Below are 16,857 nucleotides of genomic sequence, written 5' to 3'. Positions count from 1 at the left end.
CTGGTTTCCCTTCACTGTCATAATCTTAACTGACTCGTTAAGTGAGGATGACCACTGTCATGTTTTCTCTTTAAAATACTGTTTTTTGAAGAAAGTAATGCATACATCTTTTGAAATCTCTCTCTCTCTCTGAATTTGATTTTGTTAGTTGAAATTCCTTTCATAATCTTCATTCGCATCTTATTATAAATTTATGATCTCTGCATATTTCTTTTAGTTTTATCAGTTTTAAAGAAAACTAGTATATTTCATTAGTATTTTTACTTATTTTCATTTTAAAATCTTAGTCTTCCATTACGCCTTAAGTTCGAATTTACTCATATTTTGTAAATACATTAACCCTGTGTTTTTTCTCGAGCATTAGTGAAATCATTATTTGCCCCACCCGTAGTTTAAATTCATTATAAATATGGAACTTTTGTAAAGAGGAGTGATTTTGATCGGATTACAATTCTTGAGTGATAATTTGAATTATTTATTTACACTGACAATTTTGACGAGAGAAGTAGACAGATATTTTGGGCTCTAACTGGATATTTCTCATTGCATATTTCTTATCAACAGTTACCTGTAATTTATGGATTCCTTTCCAATCATCATCCTAATTTCATGATTATATGCAGAATAGATGATTCATGACTTGGAGTAATTTTACTTGCAATTTCGACGTTTAACCACTAGTTGAGGGTAATGGCGCAACACCAATAAATCACGCTCATCTCAGAATTACGAAACCTCGAAACTGGGTTTGGTTAAAAAAAGTATAATGAAAAAGAAAGGGAAAGAAATGTTGGAAAGTAAACTCCAAAGGGGGCCTATGAGAAGAAGGGTAAGTTATGTAATATATATATATATATATATATATATATATATATATATATATATATATATATATATATATATATATATATATATATATATATATATATATATATATATATATATATATATATACAGTATATATATATTTTGGGAAATATAGGAAATGATATTAATGGGAATACCAAAACAACCTAAGATTAGCAGATGACAGTTTTATTTAGTGAATCATGGGAGGAAATGCAGAAGATAAAAGATTTGAACAGAGAAAGCAGAACTGTAGGACTGGAAATGAGTATCACTAAAACTAGATAATGTACAATGAAAATGCAGAGACAACAAATAAAGGTAATGGATGAACCTCCAGATATTGTTAATGAATATACTGTACGTTCTTGGGACAGACAGTAAGTATTTCCATAGGACATGAGACCGAAATCAAAAGATGGATGAGCATGGGATCGTGAGCATTTGGTAAAAAAAGATAGATTATGAAAATTAAAATGCCACTTTCTTTGAAAAGGAAAGCCTTTAATAAGATGATCCTATCAGACTCCTGGAACTTTGCTAAAGCCAAAGCCTTAGAATATAAGCTATTTACAACTTAAAGAGATGGGGGAAATAATAATGATGGGAATAACACGGAGAGACAGGAAAAGAGCAACATGGATACAAGAAAAAAATAGAAATAGAGGATATTCTAACTTGTAGAAAAATAAATTGACAGGGCAGGACATGTAATGAGAATGACAGATAATAGATGGACACAAGACTAACAAATTGCCCCTGGAGATTACAAAAGTTGGCAAAATAAGAGAAGACGAGGGATTGACTAACTAAGAAACTTTACTGGTATAGACTGGCATAGAAAGACCATAAATAAACACGAGTGGAAGGACATTTCTACAGTCTTTGTCTGGCAGTGCACTAGTTTTGGCTGATGATAAGGAAATATTTCTCTTTATGAGTGGGGATACCTTAACGGGGACCGGGTGAATCTTGTGTATAAGCAAAGCTGCGCTAGTCAGGGACACCCATACTAGGTTGGTTTGCGGTGAGTGCTCAAAGAAAAGTCTCCCACCATCACCAATCAGCACTGGCCAGGTTGGTGATGAAAACTGGGCAAGCCCCAGACATGAATATAGACATAGCTGAGGCATTACCCGTGCAGTGGACTAGAAACGACTACTGCAGTTGTTGTTGTTGTTATATATATATATATATATATATATATATATATATATATATATATATATATATATATATATATATATATATATTTATATATATATATATATATATATATGTATATATATACATATATATATATATATATATATATATATATATATATGTATATATACATATATATATATATATATATATATATATATATATATATATATATATATATATATACATATACATATATATATTTGTGTGTGTATACATAGCTACATAGAAAGATAGATGCTTGTATTGTAAGAGTCAGTAGAAAATGATGAAAGTTTCTATTGCCTATCACTTCCGCGCATTTTAATTTTCAGGTGAAAGACGTCAATATGTAAAAATGTAACATTAATTAAACAAAAGAAAGGAACATCTTATCAACAAATGGGATAGTAAGAAAAAAAAAACCTTGTACACTTGTATATTGGTATAAACACATGTATGAATATATATATATATATATATATATATATATATATATATATATATATATATATATATATATATATATATACATATATATATATATATCAATCATCAGCCACAGCAGAACAAAGGCCTCGGACATACCCTTCCGCTTATGTCTGTCCATGGTCTTTCTATGCATGCGTGCGTAGAAACAAATTTCTTCCATATCACATTGCATCTAGTTTGGCCATAGATTTGCATGATTATTATGGTTTTAAGTTTTAGACTAGCATAATTTTTGGGACATGCTTCAGATTAAACGGATAACAAAGGGATAAAGGATGATTGACTCACTAAATATCACTGCTTTTGATTGTTAGGCAATAGTGTTCCGCAAATGTTGATAGACTGTGTTGATGCTAGTATGTTGTAAACTCAATACCTACTATATATGCCGTGGAATAGTTGTCACAGAGAGAGAGAGAGAGAGAGAGAGAGAGAGAGAGAGAGAGAGAGAGAGAGATGAACAAAGTATCAACCCTACAGAAAAACTGAAAGTAAAATGATAACGTATGAGAACGTAAGTTGCAGAATGTCCCAAGGTTCCACACAAAAACACACTCACACACACACACACACACACACACACACACACACACACATATATATATATATATATATATATATATATATATATATATATATATGTGTGTGTGTGTGTGTGTGTGTGTGTGTGTATATATGTGTGTGTGTGTGTTTCTTCAAGAACGTCCATAAAAGAAACAAAGAAAATATATAAATAAATCACTATATTTCGACCAATACACATTGGCCATCTTTAGTGTAAAGTAAAATGTTTATTAGTCGAAATATAGTAATTTATTTATATTTCCTTAGTTTATTTTATGTGCCCTTTTAAAGAAATATGTTAAAATGATCGATTACAGTTGAAGGTAAGATATGTATGTATATATATATATATATATATATATATATATATATATATATATATATATATATATATATATATATATATATATATAGTATGTATATATATCATAAAATTCAGGAACCTCATACACCTGTGAAATGCATAAAGTTAATCGTGAAACAATAGATTAGTGAGGAAATGATGAATCGTGAGGAAGGACTTTCGTGTGAAGAAAAAAAAAAGAAAAGAACTACGTGTTTTAGTCTAAAACATTGAAGATGTTACTTTTCACTTTATGATTAACTTATCCGTGATTGGGAAAAGATTTAACTTTCTTCTAAGAAATAGAACTTTTTATTTACTCTTGATTTCTGAAGTTTGCTGTTATAAAAACGTGAGGCTGAGTGAGGTGAATATATCTTTCTCGGTATGATTTGGCTTTGAGTTGACCAAACGTTAAGTTCGAATTGCAATGAGCAACTACTTAAGTGAGGTCCGTTAAAGGGTGTTGAGAAAGACCAAGAAAAAAAATCGAAAAGAGAGAGGAATTGGTGGGACAGAAGACTCAGTCAAGGAGAGCTACAAGTAAAGCAATTTTTAGCCCGATGGAGATGACCTATCAACCTTTCGTGGTGACCCCGTGACACGAAAAAGGACAAAGAAATTCAAATCGTGGGTCATACATTTGAATTATCTTGGCATCTTCTCAGAGGAAAGTAGAAAAAAGATGAATTTTACACTGTTGGTTTTTAGTCTTTAACCCCACTAAAAACTCGATTAAATATTATTCGTTCTCTTAATATTTATTATACCGCAACTTACTCCACAAGAGATTCATAATATTATTATCAAAGGAAAGTTAAAAAATATAATGTTCAATTATGAAATGTTTTTTGAGATTACGTCATGTATATTTGTGGATATCAACAACCACACACACACACACCATTCATATGTTTATGTATGTATGTATGTATGTATGTATGTATGTATGTATGTGTGTGTGTGTATATATATATATATATATATATATATATATATATATATATATATATATATATATATATATGTGTGTGTGTGTGTGTGTGTGCATATATATATATATTGAGAATGATTGTAAAATGATCTAAGCATATTTGGTCACGAATGACCTTATTATATTAAAAATTAATCACATTTAGAAAAGAAATAAAATTCTTGTTTATGTATCGTTAGATTTTCCTAACAATTTCATAACTTTTACAAAATATCTGTTTTATGAGTGTTTCATCTCCTTTAAAGAGGTAATGTTTTACTTATTCTTTCCCACATGAAAATTTAGCCAATATGCATTTTTTCATCCGAAAGCAAATTGTTATGGGGGCCTGTGTTTACATTTGTTAATCAGTAGAATTTCGGAAAATGTTTTGCACGTATTATGTGGTTATCGTGACTGGCAGCGTGAGATTTGATTTAACAAGAGATGCGAATGTAAATTTTAAGAAGAAACTTTTTTCAGGAGTGGGATTGATCACCCTCGCCCAAAGATTGCTAGTTTTATTTCTTGCTATTAATGCCTTTATATTTATTGTAATCTCTCTCATATATATATATATATATATATATATATATATATATATATATATATATATATATATATATATATATATATATATATATATATATATAAGGAGAGAGAAAGAAAGAAATTCTTGGTCACATTTTTTCAGTTATAAATGTAATTAGTTTATACAGTATACACGCGTATTATTCATGTGTTATATTTTTTGGATTATTATAATTCTAGATTTACTGTCGAACAATTTTTAACATTAAGGATATCAGTATTTTGGATGAAGTAATGATTATTCTCAAGTCGTATATTGCTAAGAAAATATATTTTGAAAAATACTGAAATTGAATGAATTTTAAATATTTATATACACGTGACACATGAGCAATGGAGTTTACGAAGGTTCACTTTTGTTAAGTATTTGAAATTTAGTTACATATGGTTTTGAATTATCTTTTAGTTACATCTAAATTCACATATGAAACTCCATTTTAGTTTTTTCAATAATTGAATTCTTGGATAATTTTTATTGTTAATTGTTATGATTTTTAGATTATTAGTTCCCTTGCCTAAAATATATTTTTAATGTAATTCCACCAGTATCTTTCTATTGCTAACTCTCACAATGTTAGAACTAAGCCTGCAGCAATAAAAACCCTTTCACGCTGTTTCGTATGACAGTATGACCTGTTGGACATCAAGAAAAATGAAGGTCTTATGCTAAGATCCTTGGAGACAATGACTGAATAGCCATTTTTATTCTTGAATATGTCTACCTTTATTTGTTTATTTTTCATCCCCTTAAGTAACTTCTAAAATGTCTTTAACCATAATGTTATTCTTTTACATATTCTAGGTGGTACTTTCCTATTATTACAGCATGAAAATTGAAGAACTAAGCTACTTTATTGTTCATATTGCTAAGGTTCTTTGAGATGATGTCCACTAAAATCCATTATTTTGTTTTTGAAATGATTAGAAAACTAGGAAGAACTAAATCAAGTTACAAAGTAAACACTCTTTTGATGATTAATATACTTTGTGTACGTGAACTCAGTTGGTATGTTTATTAGGACATGTACATTTATACACATCAAATGGTTCTCCCTTTTATAATGGGTTGTGTCGAAATCCACAGCATTTTAGTGTCTTGTTTTTATGTTGTGTTGTTGATTAGCTCCTCTACCATTTTTCTTGACTCCCAGCAAGCATTGTTATGTCTTTTCAGCTAGAGGGACTGATGCGATGTCTATTAGAATATGTATTCTTTACATCTTGGACTGATGATTGAACTCCGACCCAGCAAAAGTTTGCATGGTGCTTCACTATTAGCCATGGTTGGGTTGATAGCACCTTATTCATGGAGAATTTGTGTAGGGATTTCACCATCTCTGTTTTCAGTAGGCATGTTTGCAGATGAGACAGCAAGTGGCTTCCGTGCTAATAGTTTTCGATCATTTTCTGAAAACTTCTCTTATATATATTAGTCAGACCATATTTCGGTGAAATTTGCCGATTGAATGACTAGCGGTGGTAGCTAATGTGTGTTACACTTGCATCTTTATTTTGAGGCTTTTTTTCTAAAGGATTAACACATACTGAAAGAAATTTTCCTTATACATGCTAAGTTACAGAGTGAACAAGCATACACATATTTGGTAATGATTAGACATAAGTATCTGAGAAACATCAGAGCACATAACTCATTTGTGACGAAGGTAAACTCTTATTAGCAAATCTAGTTTTCTTTTATTCAGTTGTGCGTACACCATACATCAAAAGATTGAAATTTGTACGTTTTACACACTTCTCTACTAGGAAATGGATTCAATCTCCATTCCTAAGAATACAGATACTATTTGAGAATTTAAAACTGAATCTTTAATATGGTTATATATTACATACAGGTTGATTAGAGTGAGCAAACTTGTGTGATTGTTAAAAGGTGGTGTTGGACATTTTATGAGAGCGGAGAACCATAAGCTGGCGAAATTTTTCAGCCAGTAATCTCCGAGAAGAGGGAAGGTAAGGAGAGACCAAAAGGTTGTTGGATAAATTAATTTCAATGGAAGGACCTCAGTGTTCAGTCAGTGTGAAGTTTGGAACAAGATGGGTAAACAGCACAGGTTATGTATGGTATGGGATTGATGCGTTGTTGTTTAGCCTTTGTGCTGTGATATGAAATGGTTCATGTTCAAGTTTTCTGCTCAATGGATGTCCTTCATTCAGCAGATGAAGACGTGAACGTGATGGAGACCGGCAATGAAGACGATGAATGCAATTGTTTTGAAATGAAATAAACGATTTATTCAGCTCTTTATTAGTTGCTTCTCCAATACAAAAGTTATCAATGTACAGTACATATAAAGCGATAAGAGTTATTTACCATTGGTGTTTACCAACAGTATTCCTATTTACACTACACTTCTTTATACAAACTTACTCAGTCACACGTACAAACTCAGAGACACCTGCATATGTCGACGTTCGACGTGTGTATATATATATATATATCTATATATATATATATATATATATATATATATATATATATATATATATATATATATATATATATATATATATATATGTGTGTGTGTGTGTGTGTATACATATATATATACGTATGCATATATATAAATATATATATATATACGTATGCGTATATATATATACTGTATATGTATATATATGTTATATATATATGTTTATATATATATATATATATATATATATATATATATATATATATATATATATATATATATATATGTGTGTGTGTGTGTGTGTGTGTGTGTGTAATTTCATAGTTTCTAATGTTTTCAAACAACCCTAGACTAAATATCAAGTAATGCACCATGTTTACTACTGTAATATCTACTTTTACTCCAGTAATGTTTTTAAACCGTACAGTACAATGAAGATAATAATTCAAGACAGATGTAATTTCATTATGACCAACGAAATGCCTGATACTTTATTGTTAATAAGAAGAATTCCCTATATGTTTTGACAAGTAATGGATAACCATGGGAAATATAAGAAATGTAATATTTATGACAATTTGATCCAAAATGCGGAAAGTAGAAATTACATCATTTATATTTCTTTACAATTACTTCAGAGAGAGAGAGAGAGAGAGAGAGAGAGAGAGAGAGAGAGAGAGAGAGAGAGAGAGAGAGAGAGAGAGAGAGAGAGAGAGAAAAAAAATCGTAGGGAGTGACTGAAAGGATAGCCAATATGTACTAAAGAAATTAGAAAATGGTGGGAATCAGTAAACCATAATGGCCACTGGCAATATTGAGTGAAGAAGTTATTAACTGAGTGGTGGAGTTTTCTTGGTAAGACATAATATTCAACCAACTATTTTAGGCTACCAAGCAACGCTCATTTGATCACAGTTCCAAAATAATAAATCATTGATTATACGAAATTTTACTCTTAGAAACAAATATATCCCCGCAATTTAATCAGCCAGCTGACAATTGCAAGGAAATTTGTTTAAAAGAAACTGAATTACCAAAACTTGATAATTTTAGGACTATGTTTTCAATTTCAGAATCGAAATGCCATGTGATAGTCTGTTAAATATATTTCTTTTTTATTTTGTCGGTTCAAAGAATAACACATTCTAATTATAGACATTCAAAGATAACGTATTTTAGTTATTTAGTCACTGGATGTCTTTGAGCCCGCTCAAAGACATCGAATAGCAATAATGATTTACATAGCAATTAAAATATTTTTTTAATAGATTGAACGCTCGTGAATACACGTATCAATATGCAACATTTCAACGTTCAATATGTAGAAAAATATATCATTTTTTTTTGTCACGCACCCCTATTATGCACTATAAACAAGGGCAGGCCCCTCTTCTGACCTGCGGGTAGGGAGCTTTCGAACTGCTGTGACGACTGTTATTGCGGCAATAGCCACGAGCGCTAGCAGAAGAGCCGATGCCACCAATAAAGGAGAGAAAGGTATTCGTGATGGACTCTTTGGCTCTGTGAATTCCTGCGCTTCACTATTTCTTTTCACCCTAAGATTTTCTATCTCTTCTCCGTAAGTGAGGGCTACGTCTTCTATCATAGGCAGTGCTTCCTTTAGAGGCAAGATGACTCGGCTTGACTCGGCGATTTCCAAGAAGAGATTATCTCCGTCAAGATCCACTGTGATTTTGCCCGTCTTGGACTCTGGGTCGCTTACTAGTTGTTGAACTCCAACATTCACCATCAAGGTTTCAGGGCTTGTCACAGAGCGTCGACCCACGTGGCTCCTAGGACGAGGAGGAGGCTGGTAAAGCCCTGAAAGTGGAAGAAATAAGTAATTAAGATATTATATTGTTGCCAGGTTCCTTCGTACTCTTCACTTCCACTCATTTTGCTGAGCACCCTTTACTCAAGTCACTCTTTCAGTACTGTGACACTTATTTTTCATTATGCAATCGTTCCTAACCCTTGTTCCTAATGTATACCTACAAATCCTAAAGGCACTAACTTTGTTTCAACCAACTTCTTGTTTTCTATTAGTCGTCATAGCAATACTGCTGCATACATTGAATTCTCTTAGCTTCTTTACAAACACTTATACCATTGGAGTTCCTTTTAATTATCTCATTTATCTCAAATGCACAGTAACCAATCCTCATTCCCATCAGAAGTCTTTCTCCCATTCCATGACGTTTTTCTTATGAAATTTAAGTTTGCCTTCTTTTTTCATCACATTTTCATTGTATTGAAATTCCCCAGAAACATTTTGCTATACAGCAATATTTGACTTGCATTCTTGGACCAAACTAGTCACTGTCATTACTGCATAATGTTACACTTTCAACATTTCATATCGGAAGACACTTGTTTGAAGTTCATAACCACTACAGAGTTTTACCTTTACCTTATACTACATAATCGCCCTTCATGCATCCCCATACTTTTCCCATGAACAGGCAGTTTGCTATCTCTATATCCACCCCCCAAAAAATTCAGGATTTATAATGAACAATGTTGCCTTTATAATCTTTTATTTTCTGTATTGTCTTTGATCGTAAAAATCATTCTTCTTAGCCTCTCTCTTATCATGATAAATCTTAACAAAACAATCGTAGAGTTTCTCTATTAGCTTTTAATTCTATACCTACATTTATTTCCACTTTTATTATTAGACTTGTTTTAATGCATTAATTTTTTTTTATCCCTCGCTTTGATCCTGTAGGTCTTGTACATCTGTTTAAAATACGTTACATCTCAACACAGGACTTCCTTTACTTCTGATAGAAGACCAGTTTTGATAACTCACCGGCTCTTTCTTTTATGTAGCTTTATGTTCATCCTTTTGTTATGTGACTTCTTTTACAAGTTTACTATTTTTTTTTCCATATTTTCTAACCCCTTAATGTTACTGCTACCCGGTGTACTTTCCTTCTATTAGGAAGAACTCAATGAGGCTTAAGGGATCTATTCGATGAACTCACACCAACTGTGTGTGTGAGATCGTCGTTGTTGTAGGTAAAAAAAAAGTAGATAGATTGTAGTTACTGGATAAAAAAGAAGCATTTAAAGCTATGTAAGGAGAACAGGCGAGTTTCCTATATAAAGCAAAGGTGATGAAAATATTATTGAACGCTTAAATCTTATAAAATATATTAGAAAAAGATTATATCTTAGGCATGTGAAGTTGTGTTAATGCAGTGAGCATTTCCAACATATGTACATGACCTGTATGAGGCTAAACTATAGATGAAAAAATTGAAATTGAGAGTTGTAAAAACAAGATATATATGTGTGTGCATATATTGAATATTCAGTCAATCTTTTTAATGAATATTGTCATATACTAATGGTGTTAAAATGCTTTATGATATATGTGAGTAGAAACTAAAATACCAGCTTTCTTTTAATCAGAGCAACTACAGAATTAAGGTATTGAATAGAATAAGGATGTCATAAAGAATTTCAGGTGATGGCATTATTGGTATTTAGTACTATTTGTTTTTTTCTTACTTTAAATAATTGAAGATTTCATTCATACTGTACTCACATGCATGGAAAGCGTGGTATTTTGGGTCTTTGTCTCCATGGAAATCTTGGTCCTTTCCTGGCATCTTGGTTGTGACTGGCTTACTTCCAGAACCATCAGAAATTTGGGTAGTAGGTTTAGGAGTCGATGGTGTTGTGAATCTGGTAATAGGACGAGTAGTTTGAATACACCTAGGATCCTTAGACCCTGGAATGCAAACAAAGCTGGTAGTTGGTTGCTTTGTCGTTGTAGATTGTGGCTGTGGGCAACGTGGATCTCTAGACCCTAGAACACAAGCAAAGGGTACTGGTGTAGTCACAGGCTGAGGGCACCTAGGATCTGTTGAACCTGGGAAGCATTTGAATGGAGTTGTTTGAGTAGTAGGAGGACGGCGCGTAGTCGTCTGAGGGCACCTTGAGTCTGTTGAGCCAGGGAAGCATCTGAATGGTGCTGGTGTAGTCACAGGCTGAGGGCACCTAGGATCTGTTGAACCTGGGAAGCATGTGAATGGAGTTGTTTGAGTAATAGGAGGACGACGGGTAGTCGTCTGAGGGCACCTTGAGTCTGTTGAGCCAGGGAAGCATCTGAATGGTTCTGGTGTAGTCGGGGGTGAAGGGCACCTAGGATCTGTTGAACCAGGGAAACATCTAAATGGAGTTGTTTGAGTAGTAGGAGGTCGACGGGTAGTTGTTTGAGGGCATCTTGAGTCTGTTGAGCCAGGGAAGCATCTGAATGGTTCTGGTGTAGTTGGGGGTGAAGAGCACCTAGGATCTGTTGAACCAGGGAAACATCTGAATTGAGTGGTTTGAGTGGTAGGAGGACGACGGGTAGTCGTCTGAGGGCACCTTGCATCTGTTGAGCCAGGGAAGCATCTGAATGGTGTTGTCACAGGTGGAGGGCACCTAGGATTGGTAGAACCGGGGAAACATCTAAATGGAGTTGTTTCAGTAATAGGACGACGGGTAGTTGTCTGTGGGCACCTTGAGTCTGTTGAGCCAGGGAAGCATCTGAATGGTACTGGTGTAGTCACAGTTGGAGGGCACCTAGGATCTGTTGTACCGGGGAAACATCTAAATGGAGTTGTTTCAGTAATAGGAGGACGACGGGTAGTTGTCTGTGGGCACCTTGGGTCCGTTGAGCCAGGGAAGCATCTGAATGGTGCTGGTGTAGTCGTAGGCTGAGGGCACCTAGGATCTGTTGTACCGGGGAAACATCTAAATGGAGTTGTTTCAGTAATAGGACGACGGGTAGTTGTCTGTGGGCACCTTGAGTCTGTTGAGCCAGGGAAGCATCTGAATGGTGCTGGTGTAGTTTTAGGTGGAGGGCACCTAGGATCTGTTGTACCGGGGAAACATCTAAATGGAGTTGTTTCAGTAATAGGAGGACGACGGGTAGTTGTCTGTGGGCACCTTGGGTCCGTTGAGCCAGGGAAGCATCTGAATGGTGCTGGTGTAGTCGTAGGCTGAGGGCACCTAGGATCTGTTGTACCAGGGAAACATCTAAATGGAGTTGTTTCAGTAATAGGACGACGGGTAGTTGTCTGTGGGCACCTTGAGTCTATTGAGCCAGGGAAGCATCTGAATGGGGCTGGTGTAGTCGTAGGCTGAGGGCACCTAGGATCTGTTGTACCGGGGAAACATCTAAATGGAGTTGTTTCAGTAATAGGACGACGGGTAGTTGTCTGTGGGCACCTTGAGTCTGTTGAGCCAGGGAAGCATCTGAATGGTGCTGGTGTAGTCGTAGGCTGAGGGCACCTAGGATCTGTTGTACCAGGGAAACATCTAAATGCAGTTGTTTCAGTAATAGGACGACGGGTAGTTGTCTGTGGGCACCTTGAGTCTGTTGAGCCAGGGAAGCATCTGAATGGTGCTGGTGTAGTCGTAGGCTGAGGGCACCTAGGATCTGTTGTACCGGGGAAACATCTAAATGGAGTTGTTTCAGTAATAGGACGACGGGTAGTTGTCTGTGGGCACCTTGAGTCTGTTGAGCCCGGGAAGCATCTGAATGGTGCTGGTGTAGTCGTAGGCTGAGGGCACCTAGGATCTGTTGTACCGGGGAAACATCTAAATGGAGTTGTTTCAGTAATAGGACGACGGGTAGTTGTCTGTGGGCACCTTGAGTCTGTTGAGCCAGGGAAGCATCTGAATGGTGCTGGTGTAGTTTTAGGTGGAGGGCACCTAGGATCTGTTGTACCGGGGAAACATCTAAATGGAGTTGTTTCAGTAATAGGAGGACGACGGGTAGTTGTCTGTGGGCACCTTGGGTCTGTTGAGCCAGGGAAGCATCTGAATGGTGTTGGTGTAGTCACAGTTGGAGGGCACCTAGGATCTGTTGTACCGGGGAAACATCTAAATGGAGTTGTTTCAGTAATAGGACGACGGGTAGTTGTCTGTGGGCACCTTGAGTCTGTTGAGCCAGGGAAGCATCTGAATGGTGCTGGTGTAGTCACAGTTGGAGGGCACCTAGGATCTGTTGTACCGGGGAAACATCTAAATGGAGTTGTTTCAGTAATAGGAGGACGACGGGTAGTTGTCTGTGGGCACCTTGGGTCCGTTGAGCCAGGGAAGCATCTGAATGGTGCTGGTGTAGTCACAGTTGGAGGGCACCTAGGATCTGTTGTACCGGGGAAACATCTAAATGGAGGTGTTTCAGTAATGGGAGGACGACGGGTAGTTGTCTGTGGGCACCTTGAGTCTGTTGAGCCAGGGAAGCATCTGAATGGTGCTGGTGTAGTTCCAGGTGGAAGGCACCTAGGATCATTTGAACCAGGGAAGCATCTGAATGGAGTTGTTTGAGGGGTAGGAGGACGACGAGTAGTAGGTTTAGGGCACCTTGAGTCTGTTGAGCCAGGGAAGCATCTGAATGGTGCTGGTGTGGTCGTAGGCTGAGGGCACCTAGGATCTGTTGAACCAGGTAAACATCTGAATGGAGTTGATGTTGTAGTAGGAGGACGGCGAGTAGTAACCTGAGGGCATCTCGCGTCTGTTGACCCAGGAAGGCATCTGAATGGTGCTGGTGTAGTCACAGGTGGAGGGCACCTAGTATCTGTTGAACCAGGTAAGCATCTGAATGGAGTTGTTTGAGGGGTAGGAGGACGACGAGTAGTAGGTTTAGGGCACCTTGAGTCTGTCGAGCCAGGGAAGCATCTGAATGGTGCTGGTGTAGTCGTAGGCTGAGGGCACCTAGGATCTGTTGAACCAGGTAAACATCTGAATGGAGTTGATGTTGTAGTAGGAGGACGGCGAGTAGTAACCTGAGGGCATCTCGCGTCTGTTGACCCAGGAAGGCATCTGAGTGGTGCTGGTGTAGTCACAGGTGGAGGGCACCTAGTATCTGTTGAACCAGGTAAGCATCTGAATGGAGTTGTTTGAGGGGTAGGAGGACGACGAGTAGTAGGTTTAGGGCACCTTGAGTCTGTTGAGCCAGGGAAGCATCTAAATGGTGCTGGTGTAGTCGTAGGCTGTGGGCACCTAGGATCTGTTGAACCAGCTAAACATCTGAATGGAGTTGGTGTTGTAGTAGGAGGACGGCGAGTAGTAACCTGAGGGCATCTCGCGTCTGTTGACCCAGGAAGGCATCTGAGTGGTGCTGGTGTAGTCACAGGTTTAGGGCACCTAGTATCTGTTGAACCAGGTAAGCATCTGAATGGAGTTGTTTGAGGGGTAGGAGGACGACGAGTAGTAGGTTTAGGGCACCTTGAGTCTGTTGAGCCAGGGAAGCATCTGAATGGTGCTGGTGTAGTCGTAGGCTGAGGGCACCTAGGATCTGTTGAACCAGGTAAACATCTGAATGGAGTTGATGTAGTAGGAGGACGGCGAGTAGTAACCTGAGGGCATCTCGCGTCTATGGACCCAGGAAGGCATCTGAGTGGTGCTGGTGTAGTCACAGGTTGAGGGCACCTAGGATCTGTTGAACCAGGTAAACAGCTGAATGGAGTTGTTTGAGTAGTAGGAGGACGACGAGTTGTAGGTTTAGGACAACTTGAGTCTGTTGAGCCAGGGAAGCATCTCAATGGTGTAGTCACAGGTGGAGGGCACCTAGGATCTGTTGAACCGGGGAAACATCTAAATGTAGTTGTTTGAGTAGTAGGAGGACGACGAGTAGTTGTCTGAGGGCACCTTGCGTCTGTTGAGCCAGGGAAGCATCTGAATGGTGCTGGTGTAGTCACAGGTTGAGGGCACCTAGGATCGTTTGAACCAGGGAAGCATCTGAATGGAGTTGTTTCGGTAGTAGGAGGACGACGGGTAGTTGTTTGAGGGCATCTTGAGTCTGTTGAGCCAGGGAAGCATCTGAATGGAGTTGTTTGAGGGCATCTTGAGTCTGTTGAGCCAGGGAAGCATCTGAATGGTGCTGGTGTAGTTGCAGGTGGAGGGCACCTAGGATCGTTTGAACCAGGGAAGCATTTGAATGGAGTTGTTTGAGTAGTGGGAGGACGACGGGTAGTTGTTTGAGGGCATCTTGAGTCTGTTGAGCCAGGGAAGCATCTGAATGGTGCTGGTGTAGTTTCAGGTGGAGGGCACCTAGGATCGTTTGAACCAGGGAAGCATCTGAATAGAGTTGTTTGAGTAGTGGGAGGACGACGAGTAGTTGTTTGAGGGCACCTTGCGTCCGGTGAGCCAGGGAAGCATCTGAATGGTGCTGGTGTAGTCGTAATCTGAGGGCACCTAGGATCTGTTGAACCAGGAAGCATCTGAATGGAGTTGGTTGAGCAGTAGGAGGACGACGAGTAGAAGGTTTAGGGCACCTTGGGTCTGTTGAGCCAGGGAAGCATCTGAATGGTGCTGGTGTAGTCGGAGGCTGAGGGCACCTAGGATCTGTTGAACCAGGAAAGCATCTGAATGGAGTTGTTTTAGTAGTAGCAGGACGGCGGTAGTAGGTTTAGGGCACCTTGGGTCTGTTGAGCCAGGGAAGCATCTGAATGTTGCTGGTGTAGTCACAGGTTGAGGGCACCTAGGATCTGTTGAACCAGGTAAGCATCTGAATGTAGTTGTTTGAGTAGCTGGAGGACGACGAGTTGTAGGTTCTGGGCACCTTGGGTCTGTTGAGCCAGGGAAACATCTGAATGGTGCTGGTGTAGTCACAGGTTTAGGGCACCTAGGATCTGTTGAACCAGGGAAGCATCTGAATGGAGTTGTTTTAGTAGTAGCAGGGCGGCGGGTAGTAGGTTTAGGGCACCTTGGTCTGTTGAGCCAGGGAAGCATCTGAATGGTGCTGGTGTAGTCACAGGTGAGGGCACGTAGGATCTGTTGAACCAGGGAAGCATCTGAATGGAGTTGTTTTAGTAGTAGCAGGGCGGCGGGTAGTAGGTTTAGGGCACCTTGAGTCTGTTGAGCCAGGGAAGCATCTGAATGGTGCTGGTGTAGTCACAGGCTGAGGGCACCTAGGATCTGTTGAACCAGGGAAGCATTTGAATGGAGTTGTTTTAGTAGTAGCAGGGCGGCGGGTAGTAGGTTTAGGGCACCTTGAGTCTGTTGAGCCAGGGAAGCATCTGAATGGTGCTGGTGTAGTCACAGGTTGAGGGCACCTAGGATCTGTTGAACCAGGGAAGCATCCGAATGGAGTAGTTTTAGTAGTAGCAGGGCGGCGGGTAGTAGGTTTAGGGCACCTTGAGTCTGTTGAGCCAGGGAAACATCTGAGTGGTGCTGGTGCAGTCACAGGTTGAGGACACCTAGGATCTGTTGAACCAGGTAAACATCTGAATGTTGTACCTGTACATCTTGGATCCTTAGATCCAGGAAGACATAGAATTGGTTCTGAAGTTGATGGCTTAATACAGCGTGAATCATATGACCCTGGTTTGCAAATAAAAGGCCCTGGTGTAGCAGGGACGCATCGCGGATCTTTTGATCCTGGATTGCATGTGAATTGAGTTGTTGAAGTTGTGCATGCAGGATCAGTT

The 16,857-nt window shown here is 38.0% G+C and overlaps 1 protein-coding gene across 1 annotated transcript; it reads right to left on the bottom strand.

The window, feature by feature from the left end:
• Positions 1-7,722: 7,722 nt before the first annotated feature.
• On the bottom strand, positions 7,723-16,282 carry LOC137647302 (mucin-2-like). The gene is made up of 3 exons (XM_068380694.1): positions 15,909-16,282; positions 10,980-15,622; positions 7,723-9,247 (listed from the first exon to the last, which is right to left on the bottom strand). The coding sequence occupies exons 1-3, from the start codon at positions 16,157-16,159 to the stop codon at positions 8,787-8,789; spliced, it is 5,355 nt and encodes a 1,784-aa protein (XP_068236795.1). The 5' UTR covers positions 16,160-16,282; the 3' UTR covers positions 7,723-8,786.
• Between the last annotated feature and the right edge of the window lie 575 nt (positions 16,283-16,857).

This window comes from Palaemon carinicauda, chromosome 9 (genome assembly GCF_036898095.1).
Source record: "Palaemon carinicauda isolate YSFRI2023 chromosome 9, ASM3689809v2, whole genome shotgun sequence".
NCBI lineage: Eukaryota > Metazoa > Arthropoda > Malacostraca > Decapoda > Palaemonidae > Palaemon > Palaemon carinicauda.
Note: the sequence above shows the minus strand (reverse complement) of the source record. Positions and strands in the feature narration are given on the sequence as shown.

Bases quoted from the DNA above. Each gene is read 5' to 3' on its own strand.
- LOC137647302 (XM_068380694.1), bottom strand. From the start codon at position 16,159: ATGCTTCCCTGGCTCAACAGACCAAGGTGCCCTAAACCTACTACCCGC. The intron at 15,623-15,908 runs GTGCCCTCAACC...AACAGATCCTAG, and splicing joins CCTGGTTCAACAGATCCTAG to GTGCCCTCAGATTACGACTA. The intron at 9,248-10,979 runs GTGAGTACAGTA...TTCCACTTTCAG, and splicing joins ATACCACGCTTTCCATGCAT to GGCTTTACCAGCCTCCTCCT.